This window comes from Phocoena sinus, chromosome 10, assembly GCF_008692025.1.
Source record: "Phocoena sinus isolate mPhoSin1 chromosome 10, mPhoSin1.pri, whole genome shotgun sequence".
Classification (NCBI taxonomy): Eukaryota; Metazoa; Chordata; class Mammalia; order Artiodactyla; family Phocoenidae; genus Phocoena; species Phocoena sinus.
In genome coordinates, this window is record NC_045772.1 from 36,361,721 (window position 1) to 36,379,747 (window position 18,027).

At 40.3% G+C, this 18,027-nt stretch overlaps 2 protein-coding genes across 5 annotated transcripts in view; one reads left to right on the plus strand and one right to left on the minus strand.

Moving 5' to 3' along the window:
* The window catches only part of TMTC2 (transmembrane O-mannosyltransferase targeting cadherins 2), an 847,045-nt gene that overhangs the window by 389,405 nt on the left and 439,613 nt on the right, over positions 1 to 18,027 (minus strand). The window lies entirely within an intron of this gene.
* Positions 5,947 to 6,960, plus strand: LOC116760597 (protein FAM50A-like). The gene has a single exon (XM_032645691.1). The coding sequence runs from the start codon at positions 5,950 to 5,952 to the stop codon at positions 6,940 to 6,942; it is 993 nt and encodes a 330-aa protein (XP_032501582.1). The 5' UTR covers positions 5,947 to 5,949; the 3' UTR covers positions 6,943 to 6,960.

Genomic DNA, 18,027 nt, shown 5'->3' on the forward strand with positions numbered 1-18,027 from the left:
AAAACCAAAAATGAAAAAAATGGGACATCTATACCAAACTAAAAAGCTTTTGCACAGTTAAGGAAACCATGAACAAAATGAAAAGGCAACCTACTGAATGGCAGAAGATATTTGCATATGATATGCCTGATAAAGGGTTAGTTTCCAAAATATATGAAGAACTCATACAACTCAACATCAAAAAAACAAACAATCCAATTAAAAAATGGGCAGAGGAATTTTTCCAAAGAAGACATACAGATGGCCAGCAGGCACATGAAAAGATGCTCATCTGTCACTAATCATCAGGGAAATGCAAATCAAAACCTCAGTGAGCTATCACCTCACACATTTCAGAATGGCTATCATCAACAAGACAAGAAATAAAAAGTGTTGGTGAGGATGTGGAGAAAAGGGAACCCTCATGCACTGTTGGTGTGTTGGTGGAAAGTAAATTGATACAGCCACTATGGAAAACAGTATAAAGATTTCTAAAAAAATTAGAAATAAAACTACCATAAGATCCAGCAATTCCACTCCTGGGTATTTATCCAGAGAAAATGAAAACACTAGTTCAAAAAGATATATGCACCCCAATATTCATAGCAGCCTTATTTACAATAGCCAAGGTATGAAAGCAACCCATATGTCCATGGACAGATGAATGGATAATAATATATATTAATATTTAAATATATAAAATCTCTATACACCTCTCTCTCTCTCTCACACACACACACACACACACACACACACACACACACAATATGGAACACTACTCATACAAAAAAAAAGTGAAATTTTGCAATTTGCAATAATATGGATGGACCTAGAGGGTATTATGCTAAGTGAAATAAGTCAGAGAAAGACAAATACTATATGTTTTCACTTATATGTGGAATCTAAAAAACAAAACAAATGAACAAATAAAACAAAACAGACTCATAGGTATAGAGAATGAACAGTTGGCTGCCGAGGGGAAGTGGGTTGGGGGATGGGTAAAAGGGATTAAGAGGTACAAATTACTAGTTATAAAATAAATAATTCACAGGATGTAATGTACATCAAAGGGAATAGAGTCAGTAATATTATAATATATTTTTATGGAGTGTAATCTATAAAATTATCAAATCACTATGCTGTACATCGGAAACTAACATAAGTCAACTATACTTCAATTTTTAAAAATTAGATTAAAATAAATATTCAATAAATAAATAACAATGACTCAGAAAGTTTTTCTTGTTACATCCTTCTTAACTGCCTCAAAGAATATAGATAAAGGGCCTGTTCCAGATAAGAGCTATCAGAGAGATATCTATAGAGAATATGACGCAGGTATGGTAGGGAAATTCAACATGGCCTAGGATCAAAGTCCACTCTGCCCTATTGCCTCTGCAGGGCCCAACAAACATTTACCCAAAATTTGCTGTTCCATCTCAGTGTGATCTGTCTTCCTCCCCTCTGAAGTCCCAAACCCCTACCCCCAACATCCTCTTTAGTCTTTAACTGAAGACGGTATTTAAGGTGAGGGTTTTGGCCATTTTCAGGGGTTACTCAGTTTTCCTGGGTCTCTCCCACGTATACATATTGTTAATTTTTTTTTTCTCCTGTTAATCTGTCTCATGTAAATTTAATTCTTAGACCAGCCAGAAGAACTTAAAAGGGAAGAAAAAAATGTTGTCCTCATCAACACTTCCATTTATACACAGTAGAAGTCTAACAAGTGCCAATAAAATAGCCTCTCTGATGGAAACTACTGATTTCTCCTAGTATCAACTCTTTTTAAGTATTTTAGGCTATGAATCTTAATATTTGATGTATAAATTAATTACCTGGTCTTATTTAAAACTGATATTTTTGCCCCAATCCTAGAGGTTTTATTTCAGTAAATATGTGAGTTCAGAAATCCCTGAATCTGCATTTGGTCAGGTGAGTTGAACAGAGACGACTCAGAAACTGAACTTGAGAAACGCCCTCGGCTACTCCTTATTGGCTTACAGCCTACTATGAGACACACAGGGTTATGAAATGAACTGTTTCCCTCCCCTCCAAATTTGTATGTTGAGGTCCTAACTCTCAGTGTGGCTGTCTTTGGAAATGGGGCCTCTAAGGAAGCAATTAAGGTTAAATGAGGTCATATGTGTAGGGTCCTGCTCTGATAGGATTAATGTCTTTATAAGAAGAGACACCAGGAAATGTACCCTCTCTCCACACGTGCACCTAGGAAAGGCCATTTTGGAATATGGCAAAAAGGAGGTTGTCTGTAAGCTAGGAAGAAAGTCCTCACCAGAAACGGAATGAGCTGGAACCTAGATCTTGGTCTTCTAGCCTCCAGAACGGTGAGAAAATACATTTCTTTTTTTGAAGCCACTGTCACCTACAAATTGGCACTTGCCATCTACCTCTACAAGGATCAAATTATGAGCCACTGCAGCTACTGACCAACACCCCCTGAAAGGAGTTCAGGGTGGAGATCGGGAATGAGGCACTCTGTGCTCTGGGAAAAACTGGCAGAACAGGTCTTTCAGATAGATATTTTCAGAAGAAGATTTTATGAGCCCAATTCTTACATCTCCTCATATCTAGAAAAGCACTAAAATCCTTCATGGTGATATCTGCTCCTTGTGACTAGCAATAACCTTCATGAGACTAGCAGAAAACATCTGCAAAACATATGTGCTTGATTGCATGTACTCCCCCTTCACCAAAATCACATATATATTGACCTTCCCCCCCGGCCCACACCTCTTTGGAGCAGTTTCTCAGAGCTACCTAAAATACTGTCTCCTGGGCTATAGTCTTCATTTTGCTCCAAATAAAACTTAACTCACAACTCACACACTGTGCATTTCTTTTTCAGTTGACACCAACCAATTTGTGGTATTTTACTGTGGCAGTCCAAACAGATGAATATACACAGTTCTCAGCAGAAGTTGTTTATTCTGGATCCCTGGAAACTTCTCCAGCCTCCTCCTCCTTGTTCCTCTCCTTAGACAACTAATCCCTTCAGACCAGTCTTACTATTTTTCAGTGAACTCATTAACCTACCTGGCTCCCTAAATACTTTATTTCATCTAGGGTATGTCATACATGGAGTACAGTTTTCAACACTTCAAATCTGCATAACGAAAAGACACAAAGCTATGGAAATACACAGAAAAAGTGGTAGAAACTAGTCAAGCAGCTGAATCATTCACTATCATTGCAGTCTACTTTTTCCTTCTTAAGACTTTCAAATTTGATTGAATTGGTAGTGAAATATTATATTCTTAGCCTGGGATCAATGCATAAATTCCAAGAACACTCAAATATTGTTTGTAAAATGTTGGGTATATAGAAATTTCTCTGGTGAAAGAATCTCAATGGGATCTACTGACAAGACTTCCCTTAAGGTATAAAAATCTACCTACTTGAGGGCTTACCTGGTGGCGCAGTGGTTGAGAGTCTGCCTGCTGATGCAGGGGGCACGGGTTCGTGCCCCAGTCTGGGAAGATCCCACATACTGCGGAGCGGCTGGGCCCGTGAGCCATGGCCGCTGGGCCTGCGCGTCCAGAGCCTGTGCTCCGCAACGGGAGAGGCCACAACAGTGAGTAGGCCCGGGTACCGCAAAAAAAAAAAAAAAAATCTACCTAACTGAATTACAGAATGTGCTTTTCCAGATGTTAGATATATGAATAAAAGTTTCCATTTTCAACTTAATCTGGTAAAATAGTCCCACGACGAAAGAAAAAAGTCACTCATAAAATATTTAGACGCTTAGGGCTTAACATAGAGAAGGAAAAAGAAGAATAAGTGTAATAGACTATTTCAACTCCTGTCGCCTCCTTGGATCTTTCCTGAACTCTCCAATTCAAGTGCTGTCATCTGTTCCTCAAATACTCTATTTTCTTCTGTTTGTGCTGCCCAATTGATGCTTATACCCCATATCCAGCTATCGCCAGTTTAGCTTTCATTAGTAGATATTCCTTCACCTTTGTAATACTTATAAGATGCAGGTTGGAAACCTTGCGGGAATCGTGAATAAAGTCAAAGCAATGTTTGAGAGAAAACCTGCACAACAGCTACAGACAGGATTTCTTTTTTTAGTGCAAACACTACATTAAAAAGAAACAAGCCTGGAAAGGAGTCACTTCTGCTAAACCTCACCTAGACTTAGTATCTAACCCAACTGCCGTTTCAGCCTTTCCCAGGAATGGAATTTTAAACCAATCAGTGTGGCATTTCCTTGTCAGCACTAATGAGGCAATCTGCATGATAAGACTCCCTGCCCTTCCCTCTAAGAAAAGGTTACTCAGCCTGAAGCAATCCTTTTTTGATTGTTTTGTTTTTTGCTAATAACCTCCTTGTCCCACCTTATATCTAGAAAAGCCTTCCAATTTGCAAAACTCCTCGGAGCACCTGTTTACTAGGTGGGTTGCTGCCAGAATCATAAATCATTGGATAAAGCCGATTGGATTTTCAAATTTACTCAGCTGAATTTTGTTTAACTAATACATGTTCTCTTTTCATTGGACTTAAAGGTACTGTTTATAAGCTGCAGTGTCTTATTCATGCAACAATCTATATTGCCATGGAAAGAAATGAGTGAAACAAGGGAATATTATCTATCAAATTTAAAGACAAGAAAAAGTGTCAAGAATAATAACATTTAAAAGCAACAATTACCTTCTATAACCAAACTGACAATGGTATTAGAGTACATGTCATGAATTTGACAATTTGAGACTATAATAAGGTAAGTTCAAATCAATTAGCTTCATAAAATCAACTTTTCTTGATAATTGCAAGAAAAGTAAAACATTTAAAGGGAGCAATATAGAAAAACAATTTTTAACGGGGAATATCAATCTTTAACAGGGGAATATCATTTGACAAGCTGAAAGATATAATTTGAGAAAAAGAGTTTGAAAAAGTTTTAAGTTTGCCTTATGTAGTTCTGATTCTACTGTTTAGCAAACATTTATGGTGGATTTCCTGAAGTCAGTTTACAAAAACAAAAAAGAAAATTGGGGCTTTGAAATTCTTTTAGATTTGAAATTCTTTTAGAAATATTATAACAAAAACAGAAGAGACTTTATCAAGACACTGAATGAACTAAAGCCAATTTCGATCTAAAATCCTAAATCGAACTCATCCAATGTTGCCTCTTAAGGTTTGTAAAATTTTTCAAAAGTAATTTTAAAGCATTTTTTGCAATAGAAATTTGTTTAACACTATATGAGAATATATAGTCCTGATTAATAACAACTTAACATAAATAAAATCAACTATGCCATAGTAATCATTTTTTTTGAAGAAAATACAAAATAATCTTTACAGGTAGTTAAACATGACATTTAAATTAGTTCATGATCTATAACTGACAACTCACAATAAAATACTCTTGGATTGGACCACATCTTAATTCTTGAGTTTTCAGTGTGTTTTTACTACAAGGGAGCTTTACTTAAAGTTCTATTAAAAAGGAAATGCTAACTATAAATTCAATATTTGATGTCATTTATATTACTTAGTTGTAATTGGAATGTGGGTAATTATGAATTTACAGCTGACCCGTGAACAATTTGGGGGTTAGGGATGCCGACCCTCTGAACAATAGAAAATCTCATATAACTTATTATCGTCAGCCCTTGGTATCCAGGGTTCCTCCTTATCTTCAGATTCAACCAACTTGGGTCATATTTACTATGGAAAAAAAATCAGTGTATACATGGACCTATGCAGTTGAAACCCGTGTTGTTCAAGTGTCAACTGTATCTTCTGTTATCAAATTAGTTCTTCTTCCCCACAGATTAAATGTCCCTGAAGGGCAGTCACGTGCCAGGGGCGGGGCGCGGTGGCAGCGAGTCCCCCGGTAGCCGGTAGCTGACGTCACGGCGGCGCTGGGGTCAGTTGACTGCCCGGCCGCCTCCGCCTCCACAGCCGCTGCAGCCCCTGAGACTCGGCCGGACCGCTGTCGCTGCCGCCATGGCTCAGTACAAGGGTGCCGCGAGTGAGGCGGGCCGCGCCATGCACCTGATGAAGAAGCGGGAGAAGCAGCACGAGCAGATGGAGCAGATGAAGCAGAGGATCGCGGAGGAGAACATAATGAAATCCAACATTGACAAGAAGTTCTCTGTGCACTACGATGCCGTGGAGGCGGAGCTCAAGTCCAGCACCGTGGGTCTTGTGACCCTGAACGACATGAAAGCTAAGCAGGAGGCCCTGGTGAAGGAGCGGGAGAAGCAGCTGGCCAAGAAGGAGAAGTCGAAAGAGCTGCAGCTGAAGCTGGAGAAGCTGCGAGAGAAGGAGCGCAAGAAGGAGGCCAAGCGGAAGATCTCCAGCCTGTCCTTCACCCTGGAGGAAGAGGATGAGGCAGACAACGACGAGGAGCTGAAGAGGGAAGAGATCACAAAGAAGAGGAAACTGGGGAAGAACCCAGATGTGGACACGAGCTTCTTGCCTGACCGAGACCGGGAGGAGGAGGAGAATCGGCTCCGGGAGGAGCTACGGCAGGAGTGGGAAGCCAAGCAGGAAGAGATCAAGAGCGAGGAGATCGAGATCACCTTCAGTTACTGGGATGGCTCTGGGCACCGGCGTACAGTCAAGATGAAAAAGGGCAACACTATGCAGCAGTTCCTGGAGAAGGCCCTCGAGATCCTGCGCAAAGACTTCAGCGAGCTAAGGTCGGCAGGGGTGGATAAGCTCATGTACATCAAGGAGGACCTAATCATACCCCACCACCACAGCTTCTACGACTTCATCGTCACCAAGGCGCGAGGGAAGAGCGGGCCCCTCTTCAATTTCGACGTTCACGATGACGTGCGGCTGCTCAGCGACGCCACCGTGGAGAAGGACGAGTCGCATGCGGGCAAGGTGGTGCTGCGGAGCTGGTACGAGAAGAACAAGCACATCTTCCCCGCCAGCCGCTGGGAGCCCTACGACCCTGAGAAGAAGTGGGACAAGTACACGATCCGGTGATGTGGCAGCAGCGCGGCCCCAGCCCCTCCGGCTCCCTGCGGCCCCAGATTCTGGGCTCCCGGCTCCCGTCTCCCCGCTCCCGAGACGTGGTGGGGCCTGCTCAGCCCCTGCCCCTGGCGCTATTGTTTACCGCTTTTCTCTTTTATGACAGAGATATACGCGTCAGAGCTGGAGCACCTGTTGTGCGTTTTTTTTATTTTTATTTTTTTTTATAAATTTATTTATTTTTGGCTGCATTGGGTCTTTGCTGCTGCACATGGGCTTTCCCTAGTTGCGGCGAGCAGGGGCTACTCTTCCTTGCGGTGTGCAGGCTTCTCATTGTGGTGGCTTCTCTTGTTGTGGAGCACAGGCTCTAGGCACATGGGCTCAGTAGTTGTGGCTCACTGGCTATAGAGCGCAGGCTCAGTAGCTGTGGCGCAGGGGCTTAGTTACTCCGTGGCATGTGGGATCTTCCTGGACCAGGGCTCGAACCCGTGTCTCCTGCATTGCCAGGCGGAATCTTAACCACCGTGCCACCAGGGAAGCCCTGTGCGTTTTATTTTAAAGATTTTTTTTTTTTTATTGAGCTAAAATTCACCATTGTGACTATTTGAAAGTGTACCATCCAGGGGTATTTAGTACATTCATAGTGTTGTGAATCACCCCGAAAGGAGACCCCACGTCCATTAGCAGCTGCCCCCCAGCCCCTCGCACCCCCTAGTTTGTCTGTATGGATTTGCCTGTTCTGGAAGTTTCACATAAATGGAATTATACAATAAAAAAAAAAAAATGTCCCTGAAGGACATCTTGAAAGAAGAATAATGAGAAAGATGACACAGGACCGATTTAAATGAAAGCTAGATAACAGCAGCCCCTTGGAAACAATCCAAATAACTTGGTCTGGGAATAACTTGGATTCTCACATAAAGTATAAAATTGAGAGAGGCGGTATGACTAGGAAGCAGCTATCTGGCAGCCCTAACATTTCATACACTTTCAAAATGAAGAAACCACCAAGTTTCTTCTTCCATTTGAGAAATCAGTGTTTGGCTATCAGTTGGGCCCAGAATAAACTCTCAAAAAGACTGGGGTTGACTTCCATTTTTAGCAATATGTCAGACTAGTCCTAAGAAATCTTCTGGTACACAATACCTAAGAAGAGTGCACATGTGGTGACCTAGACGGGTGGGGTGGGGCGGTGGGGAGGGAGGTGTCAGAGGGAGGGGATATATGTATACATATAGCTGATTCACTTCGTTGTACAGCAGAAACTAACACAACATTGTAAAGCAATTATACCCCAATTTAAAAAGCAAACAAACCAAAAACCCTTAAAAATATTCACTGATGAGCTGGCAGAAAAATAAGGGCAATTCTTTGAAGCCAGAATTGTCAACAAAGTACAAACACATAAAGCCCTGAAGCACTAGAAATGGCATTCCCAAGGATTTGATTTTAACTGACCATAAGCCTGACTTAAGGCGAGCATAAAAAAAAAGTTTAGGTCCCCTGAAAGTTGGGAAGTCAGAATGGAGACCTCCACCTAATGCTGGACACCAGAAAAGCATTCAACTTTGCTGGATGTGACAGAAACAGTATTATATGTTGATCATAATCCTTTCTCTTCCTGGGCACAGGGGAAGGCCCGTTTTCCACCCTCCCCTGCAGTTTTTTGGGGACTGTGTGACAGCATTCTGGCCAGTAGGATGCGGGTGGAAATGATGTTCTCTATTTCCAGACCTGGCCCTCTAGAGGTAATGTATTCCACACAGTACAGTTTAAAAATGTGAGAGGACAGGCCACTCCACATCAGACTTGGCATGAGGAAAATAAACCTTCATTCTCTTAAAGCCACTGAAATTTGGGAGTTTACTTTCAACTACATTTAGTCTAATAATTTTGATTATTAAAATAATTGAACTAGGGAAAAAAAAAAAACTTGCTCCACAGAGAGAAATAATTGGAATACCTGCCCTCAATAGGATAGGATGCTGAAATTAATACTCACAATTGTGTTGGGGGGAAAAAAAAAAGAGTCCAAACAAAAATTAGAGTGGCCTCAAATTGTTAGAGCCCCCAGGTACGTTGCAGATGAAATACAAATTCTCTCTCTGCAAATAAACTTTAAATCTAGGATCAAATATTCTCAAAGATACAATTCCAGGATTATTTTACAAATAAAAATAATAAAACACAGAAGGAGACAAGCCGCCGTGCACAAGAGAGCAGAAAAAGTAAACTGCCGAAGTAGAAATGCAAAAGCAACAATTATTAGAATTATCACAGGGATAATGTTTCTATTAATAAAATACCATATTAAATGCTACATTAAAATTGTAATTAAACAGTAACAGAGTTTCGAGATGTACCATGCAGATTTGGAAAGAACCAAATGTAATTTCTAGAAATAAAAATGTAATAATTGAATTTAGAAACTCCAGATTAGACACTAATTAAATTCTGAAGAGAGAATAAATGAATTGAAAAGATATAAAAATAATATTTAGAATGTAGCACAGAAAAAAAATATAAAAGAAGGGTTAAGAAAATAAGATAGTCATGTGTTCTAAAATATGTTTATAAAAGTTGACCCTAGTGATTGGAAGTAGAATCAAACAGAAACTCTGGAGATTTAAATCTCTTTGAATCAATTTAACAGCAGAACAGACAGAGTTATACAAAGAACTAGTAAGCTGGTGGGTAGGTCAGAAGAAATTATTCCTAATGAAACTTGGGGGAAACGATGCAAAATACAGACGAGAGTAAAAGATTTAGAACAAGTAGTGAAGCAATATAATAAACATTTCATTGGACTTCTAGGAAGCCTAGAGAGAAAGGGCAGAAGGAATATTCAGACATAAGAAAATTTTCCAGAATTGATAAAAGACTCCTATTGTAGATTCAGGAAGCAAAATACATCCTAAGCACAATAAAATAAATAAATCTATAGTCAGAGCCATCCAAGCAAACTGAAACACACCAAACGTAAAAAGAAGATTTTAAAGCCCATCAGAAAAACAGAACAACTTACAAAGAGCTTACATTTCACCAACAATATATTTCATAACAATGGAAGGCAAGAGAGTTGGATTAAATCTTCAAGAGAGAAAATTCAGTGTATACCCAATTTAACCATATTTCAAGAATTGTGGTGATTTAAAGACATTTCTATGCAAACATTTACTAAGAATATTACCACCAACAAACACTCCTTAAAGGAACTTCTAAAGAAAGTACTTCAAGAAGAAACTGACCCAGAAGCTAAGTTGTAATAAATAAATTCAATTCAAATAAATCATTGAAAGCTTGATTTTACCAAACCATAATATTAACAATGTTTAACTGATGTAGTTAAGAACTAATGACAAGAGTTCTGTTTTAAAATACGTCAGGACAAGAAAGCACTTTTGCTACAAAACTGCACAAAACCAGATAAGTTATAAATATCATATTTTAAAAGCATCAGAGAACTTCAGAAGCAACAAACTAAAATTCCAGAAAGAAGAAAAACTCCTTTTTGTGAGCAAGGATTTTTCTCTTTCTTTCTCCTGCAGACATTTTCTAACTCTGGGTGCTTGTGGAGGCTCTGGCTTGATCAACCAGACCCTTGGCTACAGGAAAGAGAAACTAGCAAAAATTTTAGTGATTCTGCAGGAGTAGTGGAACAAATTGGAAACCTGGGGGTTTTCAAACTCGCAACTGCTGCTCCTCGCAGAACATTTGCTAAGTTTTGGTGCTATACAGGAAGCTAAGAACTAGGCCAAAAGCTCCCTGAAGGCAAAGTGAAATCTCCAGAAGTCTTGTGGAAATAACCTAACTCAGATATACTACAGTCTTACCTTCAAGGAATTGGCCGTATTTTGAAGCAAGGTAAGCTGGAAGACTGAAGAGCTGGGCTGAGATCTCTGAAGGACATAGAGTTGAATTTTCTGCAGTCTTCCAAGCTGGAGGAGACAGAGACTCACCGACTTAGAATCAAAACCCTTTGCAGGCAGAGAGGGAGCAGAGCAAACATGATGAGCAGGCGCAAAGCAGAAGTAGGCTGGGTTTACATAAAACAGAAACCCAGCCCCAATTTTAATTAACGTCTGATTGAATTCAGGTGCTCCAAGCCTCACTATTTACCAACAAAGGAAGATAACATAATGTAGAGCTTCAAGAGTTATAGCAGAATGTCACAAGGGAAGATCACATAATGTAGAGCCTCAAGAGTTATAGCACAATGTCCAACATGCATCAAGAAATCACTACAAGTGAGGAGACGAGAAACTATGACCAACTCTCATGAGCAAAGGAGAGGAGAGATGAGCCAGATACTGCAGTTAGCAAACAAGGTTAAAAAAAACAACGGAGAAAAAGAGAGGCAAAGTAGATCAAAGGGTGGAGAATTTAAAAGAGAATTAAAATCTATAAAAGAGAATGAAATGAACATTCCGTAAATGAAAGAAAGAAAATATCTGAAGCTAAGTAATTAATGAGTTGAACAGCAGACTGAACGCAGCTGAAAACGATGACTAGAACTAGGTGCTAGTGAACTAGAAATTCGTTTTTAAAAAACTGAAGCAAAAAAAAAAAAAGGAAAGCACACACATATAAAAATGTACAAGACTGTGGGACATTGTCTTTGTTCAGGTACCCCAGAGAAAGGACTTTGATGAAAAGATTTGCATTCAGGACATTTAATAATGAGAGCTCTCCAGAAAAACATTGTTAGGAAGCTAAGCATGATTGAGCAGAGGGAGAAACTGAACTGAAATTCAATTACAAGAGAGGCCTTAGTCAATCCTGTAGAAGTTTTGGAACTGGGATGGCCCTTCAGAGATGTCCCAAATTGAGGCAAGGAAGCTGGGCATTTTAACCTCCATGTTGCACCTGTCACTGGATGCAGTATCCTCTGCGAAGGAGCCATAAACTTGGGCAAAGCTGCTCTCTTTGGCTGCCAGCCATGCCGAGCAGGGCCTCAGCTGTGAGTTGTCAGAAGTCAACATTCCTAGCGGCTGGGGGAATGAGCGAGGCATCTAGATTCACCAGAAGCTGGTTCCCCATAGCCTCTAGGATTACCCACACTTGGAGCTACCTGCTTCATATAAGTTCACCTCCCTGGAAACAACTCCAGGATTCTGGTTTATCTCTTTTCCTGTGTAAATTTGCAAGGACAAAGTTAGTGGACATATTACAGCCCTCACGATTGCAACAGTTCCTGGAGATATAATTGACATTCATTGTCTCTCTACTAACCATTCCAGATTCACTCTTGGCTATCCCATCTACTGGTTTAGGTGCTTTATGTGTGGGGTGACAAATACTTATTCTGAGCATCTGTTCACTAAGGCTTTCTCTAGCCGTGGCTGCTGCCCTCATCCATTCACCATCAACATTGGGCAAAGAAATGACAAAGGACACACACCTAGATCATTTGGGTGGTAAATATAGTCTCTTCCACCTTCATCGTGTAACAGAAGCTCTAACTTCACCTAAGGATTAGAGTCAATTACCCTTGCCAATATAGTGACTTCTTGTCTGCTGGTCTCTTGGAATGAGAAACACAAAGTGATTAGATGGCAACCATGGAATAAAAGTTCTTAGGTCTGTGTCCCCTGATGGAAGCATTCCTTCCCTGGGAACCAGGCTCTCTATAAACTTAGAATTGGGGGTTCAGTTAATATAAAATCCCCAAGTAAATCATCGAGAGTGATGGTAAGTGAGGCCACTCCTGTTTCCAGTTCTTGGTTCTACTACTCAGGACAGAGCACCTTCTCATGGTTGCTAGTTAGGGTGTATGCTGTGTCCTGGAGGATGCGGCCCAATCCTTGTAGAATACCATCTTCCAGGCAGTACTCAGGTCGTACCCTTAAAGTCCATTCAACTGCTATAGCAGGTCAAAAATTTCTGGGTGGTTTGGAAGGTGATCGGACCATTGGATATCAAGTCATGTGCTCACAGCTACAGCTCCTCTGCTTTAGAGGGGTTCTTAGTATGAGGCACATTATATCACATATCTTCTCAGTGAATCAAACAACTATAAACCCTCATAGAAGGGTGCTGCCTAAGGCTCTCTGCAGGCAAGTTAAACAAACAGGAGTATGGAATACATGTCAGTTCCAGACAAATCACTGTCAAGACAAATCACTGACTTTCAAGATGTAAGGAATCTGGTGTACTCAATTTCCTACCAATTAACTCTTTGGTCTCCTCCAGGGATGGGGCCAGACTGAGGTACAACAATGGTCTCTTGCTGGCAGGTAAAACATTCATTCACCAGTAGCACCCTTGGTGAATGGGAGCCCATGCAGACCCCATCCTAGCCACCATTGCTATTTCATGTCTGAGCCCACTGTGCTAGTAGCAGAATGGTGGGTGACAGAGGTTGGCTGGCATCAAGATTTTTTTGTCTATTTTGCTGTTTAAGGCCTACTGCGTCAGTTTTCCATGTATCGCCTCTTAGCTCTGAATGTCCCTTTCAATATACGCATGGTAACCAACAACAGATTCCTTTAAGATTCTCTCCTTTAAAATGAGCTTGATGTTAAGCTTTCTTGGTGCAGGGTGCTAGAGAAATCTTACAGGAAGAAGAGAATTCCTGGAATATTCAGTGTGGGCTGGGGGTCAGCAGTGTGAAGGGGAGGACTTCCAAATAGCCTACCCCAGTTATAGGCCTAGTGCATCGTCACTGCATTGCCTCAAAGCTATTTCAATTTTCATATTCTCTACCATAATCAACCCACAGCGAACTTGTTCACTTTCTCATCCCACCCTGGTTCACTATGTTGTGGCCATCATGCCAGTTGGCTCTGCTGAGTAGGATATAGCTGGCACCTTGGGAGATTATCAGTACCAGAAGGAAATAAACTCTATACCATTTCTGAGGCCCAGCATCTTAGTCAAATTTCTAGAGGTTCAATGATCTACAAAGTGCTAGGAAATTCCCTTTAAGAAAAATTGTTATACCCAGCTCCACTTAGCACTGAAGAAGAGTCATAATGTTTACTAGGCATTTTTGGATTTTGAAGGCAAAAGTCACATTTGAGTGTTCTGCTCTGATCCATTAAACAAGTAACCATAAGTCTGAGAGTTACGGGGCTTGAAGCAAAAGAAGACTCTACATTAAGTCTGACCATAGTGAAATGTGTTTATCAATTGCATTTTATGACCCAGCAAGTCCAATGATATTTAAACTGTCCAGGGCAAGGAGGGCTCTGTACAGAGCCTTTAGCCAACCCAAATAGGAGAATCACATTGCAAACCCCCAAGCAATAGAAGTAAAACCACATCCTCTTCTGCAAACAACAACTCTGCTTGCTACTAGGTCCTGGAAAAGACTGAATATCCCACCAGAGAGCATCCAGAGACCTTGAAACATGTCATGGACTGTTTTTTTAACTGATTTAGCAAGTTTTACTTCAGTCATGCAAGTCAGCAACTCAAAACCAAGTGGAAATGGTATAAAAGATGTCAAGCTAAAGCAAGTCTTCAAAGGCACAAGTAAGCTGAATGACCAGATGGCTCAGATGTCTGCAGCAACTAATCCTGTCGCATTGCCCCTTCTGCCTTAACCCACACTTACAGCCTCATAAGATTTCCTTACTGATCAATTGACAAGAAAAAGCATAGGCCAGGTTTACAGACAATATTAAGAAGATACCACAAGATATTACAGTAAAATGGTTTATGTTGATACAACAGAATACCATTCAACGGTGAAAATGAATGAACGGTAACTACATGCATCAAATAGATTCATCTAGGAAATGTAAATCGTTGAACTACTTTATGTAGAAGAGTATACTTAGTATAACTCCATTTATAAAAACTTCTAAGGCCAGAAAGCTAAAAATTAAAATATTTGGAGATCCATGAGAGAAAAGCAAGGCATGATTCATACAAAGTGTAGGATATGTATGCTTTTGTACATGTGGGGTGAGCAGTGGCGGTAATTCTGTCAGAGAAACACAGAGGCCTTCAAAGCTGTAAGGCCAACTGGCCCGAGGCAGGGGAGCACAATCAGATTCACAGGTTGCATCAGAACCAAATTCTCCGCACCACCCAGTTCCAGAAACTGCCCTGGAGACATTCCGGACCACCCAGTTCCAGGAACTGACCTGGGGACTTTGAACCCGGCCCAGCCTTCCCGCCTTTCGAGGGGCGGGACTAACGGTTCCCCAGGATACCCGAAAAGACCACCAAATAAGGAATACTCTGCGCCCTCCCAGATTCACCACACCCCTTTCCCTTCTTCCCCTATAAAGTCTTGCCCAACCCTCGCCCGGGTGCGACTTCTCTGGCCCCTTTCTCTCGGACCAGTGAACCTCGCCCGGGAGCGCTCCCTAATAAAGCTCACTTGAAGCTTTCCTCTGTTTCGCGGTGCCGTTTGTTAAGATCCGACCTTACAAAAGGAATTGGTGATGTTATATTTCATAAGCTTATGATGCATATATGAGTATTAATCTTATTGTCATTCTTTTTGCTAGTGGCTCTCAATCCAGGCTGCACTTTGGACTCATCTAAAGAGGTTAAAAAACCGAGAACAAAACTCCAAAACTCATGCCCTGGCACCGACAGATTTATCCTGAGGTGTTTGTGTTCAAAGGCTTTCCAAGTGATTCTAATACATAACTAGGTTTGAGAAACATTGCTTTGAACTCTTAATATACTCTTTTGTACTTTTTTTTTTTTTTTTTTTGCGGTACGCGGGCCTCTCACTGTTGTGGCGTCTCCCATTGCGGAGCACAGGCTCCGGACGCTCAGGCTCAGCGGCCATGGCTCACGGGCCCAGCCGCTCCGCGACATGTGGGATCTTCCCGGACCGGCGCACGAACCCATGACCCCTGCATCGGCAGGCGGACTCTCGACCACTGCGCCACCAGGGAAGCCGCTACTCTTTTGTATTTTTTAGAAGACCAAAGATACCGGAAATGAAACAATTCTCTACTTAGACTTGTTGTGATGTATTGACCCATCATGCTCCATGCTAGCCAGGTCATGTGTTAGTTTATTGGCCTTTAGAGACAAGCCACATAAATGTTCTCATGAGGTAATGACTATTCCCAGCCTAACTCAGTCAACCCCGTTTGCTCCTCTTTAATCATCACCTCATACGCTGATGAATTCTACCCTGGCTTAGCAAACTTCCTACATCAAAACACAGGCATTTTTCTTTGTGCTATCTAGGTATTCTCTGATTTTGTATGTTTCTCTTTTCTCTCTTATTATTTCACTTTTTCCTGCCTTTATGCCTTCAGGCTGTATCACTGTGGCTTTCTTCTTCCCTTGCTGACAATCCCATTTAGTGCTTTTTCCATTACTTTTCCTTCATGGAAATGTCTAAACATTGACTTAGGTCTCTTTCTAAATGAAGATTATTTTAGAAAGAAAAGAAGAGTTAAAATGCATTAACTAAGGACCTTGTCTTTTGAACTGGTAAAAGAAAAAAATAATTTAATGAGGATATTAACTCTGAAAGCCCTGCCTCAGGTTTTTCTCTACTTTTATAAGTTCCTAAAAATTATACCGAGTGGAATCAATGGCCAAAATCTTAAATGTCACTTCTTCAGCATGGTACTTTAATATCACTAAGAAACAGTATATTTTAAATATCCTTGAATCCAAATCAAAGATATCAAATGTATAAAAATGAAAGTATGATCATTTACGATGAAACTCAAAGAACTGAGCCCAATAAAATCAATACTACCTTTATTTTTATCATGTAAGCAAAGTGTGAACATTCAAGCTAATAACACATTGGGGAAATTTAAGACATGAAACATTTCAAATTCCCACTACTGAATGTGAGATGCTTAAATGTTAACGGTATGCTGAGAATAACTGCGATTTTTCACCAGCATTTTTGAGAACTATACTGGGATATTTCATAGCTTATGCAAGCTATTCCAAATGAAATATTTTTCCAACACCTGTGAAGGGCCACTTTGTCATCCTAAATATTTAATAAAAATAGAAATAGAATAATTTCTGAAATGGCTCTAATTTTTCAGATATTTTAATTTATTTTCAGAGTGCAAGCATCTTGAAAAGAAGGAAATATACAAGGTTTATTCAAATATTTATGACATTTTCCAAAACATTTTCTCAAAATATTTAATAGAAACAAAGGTTAGAGATCATAGTTTTCCAAACATAATAGCATAACAAGAAAAATACCAGTTGCCAAGAAACTAGAATAATTACCTAAAAGTAGTTAACCTTTGAGATAAGACTGATTCATTTAAGTATGTTTCAAAAGATTCCTAGCTTCCAGACAGGAAACTTGTATAGGTCAACATAGTCTTTTCAGGAATAAAACTAAGATTAGGCAATTAACCTTTTAATCCACTTACCAGTTCAAATTCCCTTCATTTTAAAGTTATACAGGCAGCACAAAGATAATTGTTGGAGTTTAAAAGAGTTTTTATGAAAGAGAGAGATTATGGTGGTATGTGTGTGTATATGTGTATGTATGTGTGTATTTTTTTTTTTTTTTTTCCTGCAGTATGTGGGCCTCTCACTGTTGTGGCCTCTCCCGTTGCGGAGCACAGGCTCTGGACGCGCAGGCTCAGCGGCCATGGCTCACGGGCCCAGCCGCTCTGTGTCATGTGGGATCTTCCCGGACCAGGGCACGAACCTGTGTCCCCTGCATCGGCAGGCGGATTCTCAACCACTGCGCCACCAGGGAAGCCCTAAATATACATTTTTTATGAAGGCTGAAATTGAGGTAATTATTTTTATGCCTCAATAATTTAAGGTGGTGTTGAGTATTATATCCTGGATTAAAAAAAATTATATATATATATATAAACATTACACTTGGATAAACAAAAATACCTACTTAATTACCTAGTAGAATCCAGTGAGATACCTACAAAGATGACCTAGGGCAGAACTAAAGCACACAGTGTATTCTTGGAAGTGGATGTGAGAAGAAGGTGAATATATCAAATAGTGTCAGCAAGGAAGTGTCAGAATCTTTATGCTTCTATACAATTGGGGATATTTGCTTTTAGCTTAAGTAGACCTCAAACAGGTACATTTCAAACTAAAACAACTTTTAAATGTCCAACTTTTTCTGATAATCTAGAGACTAAAATTAGCTTAAACAACTAGAATATT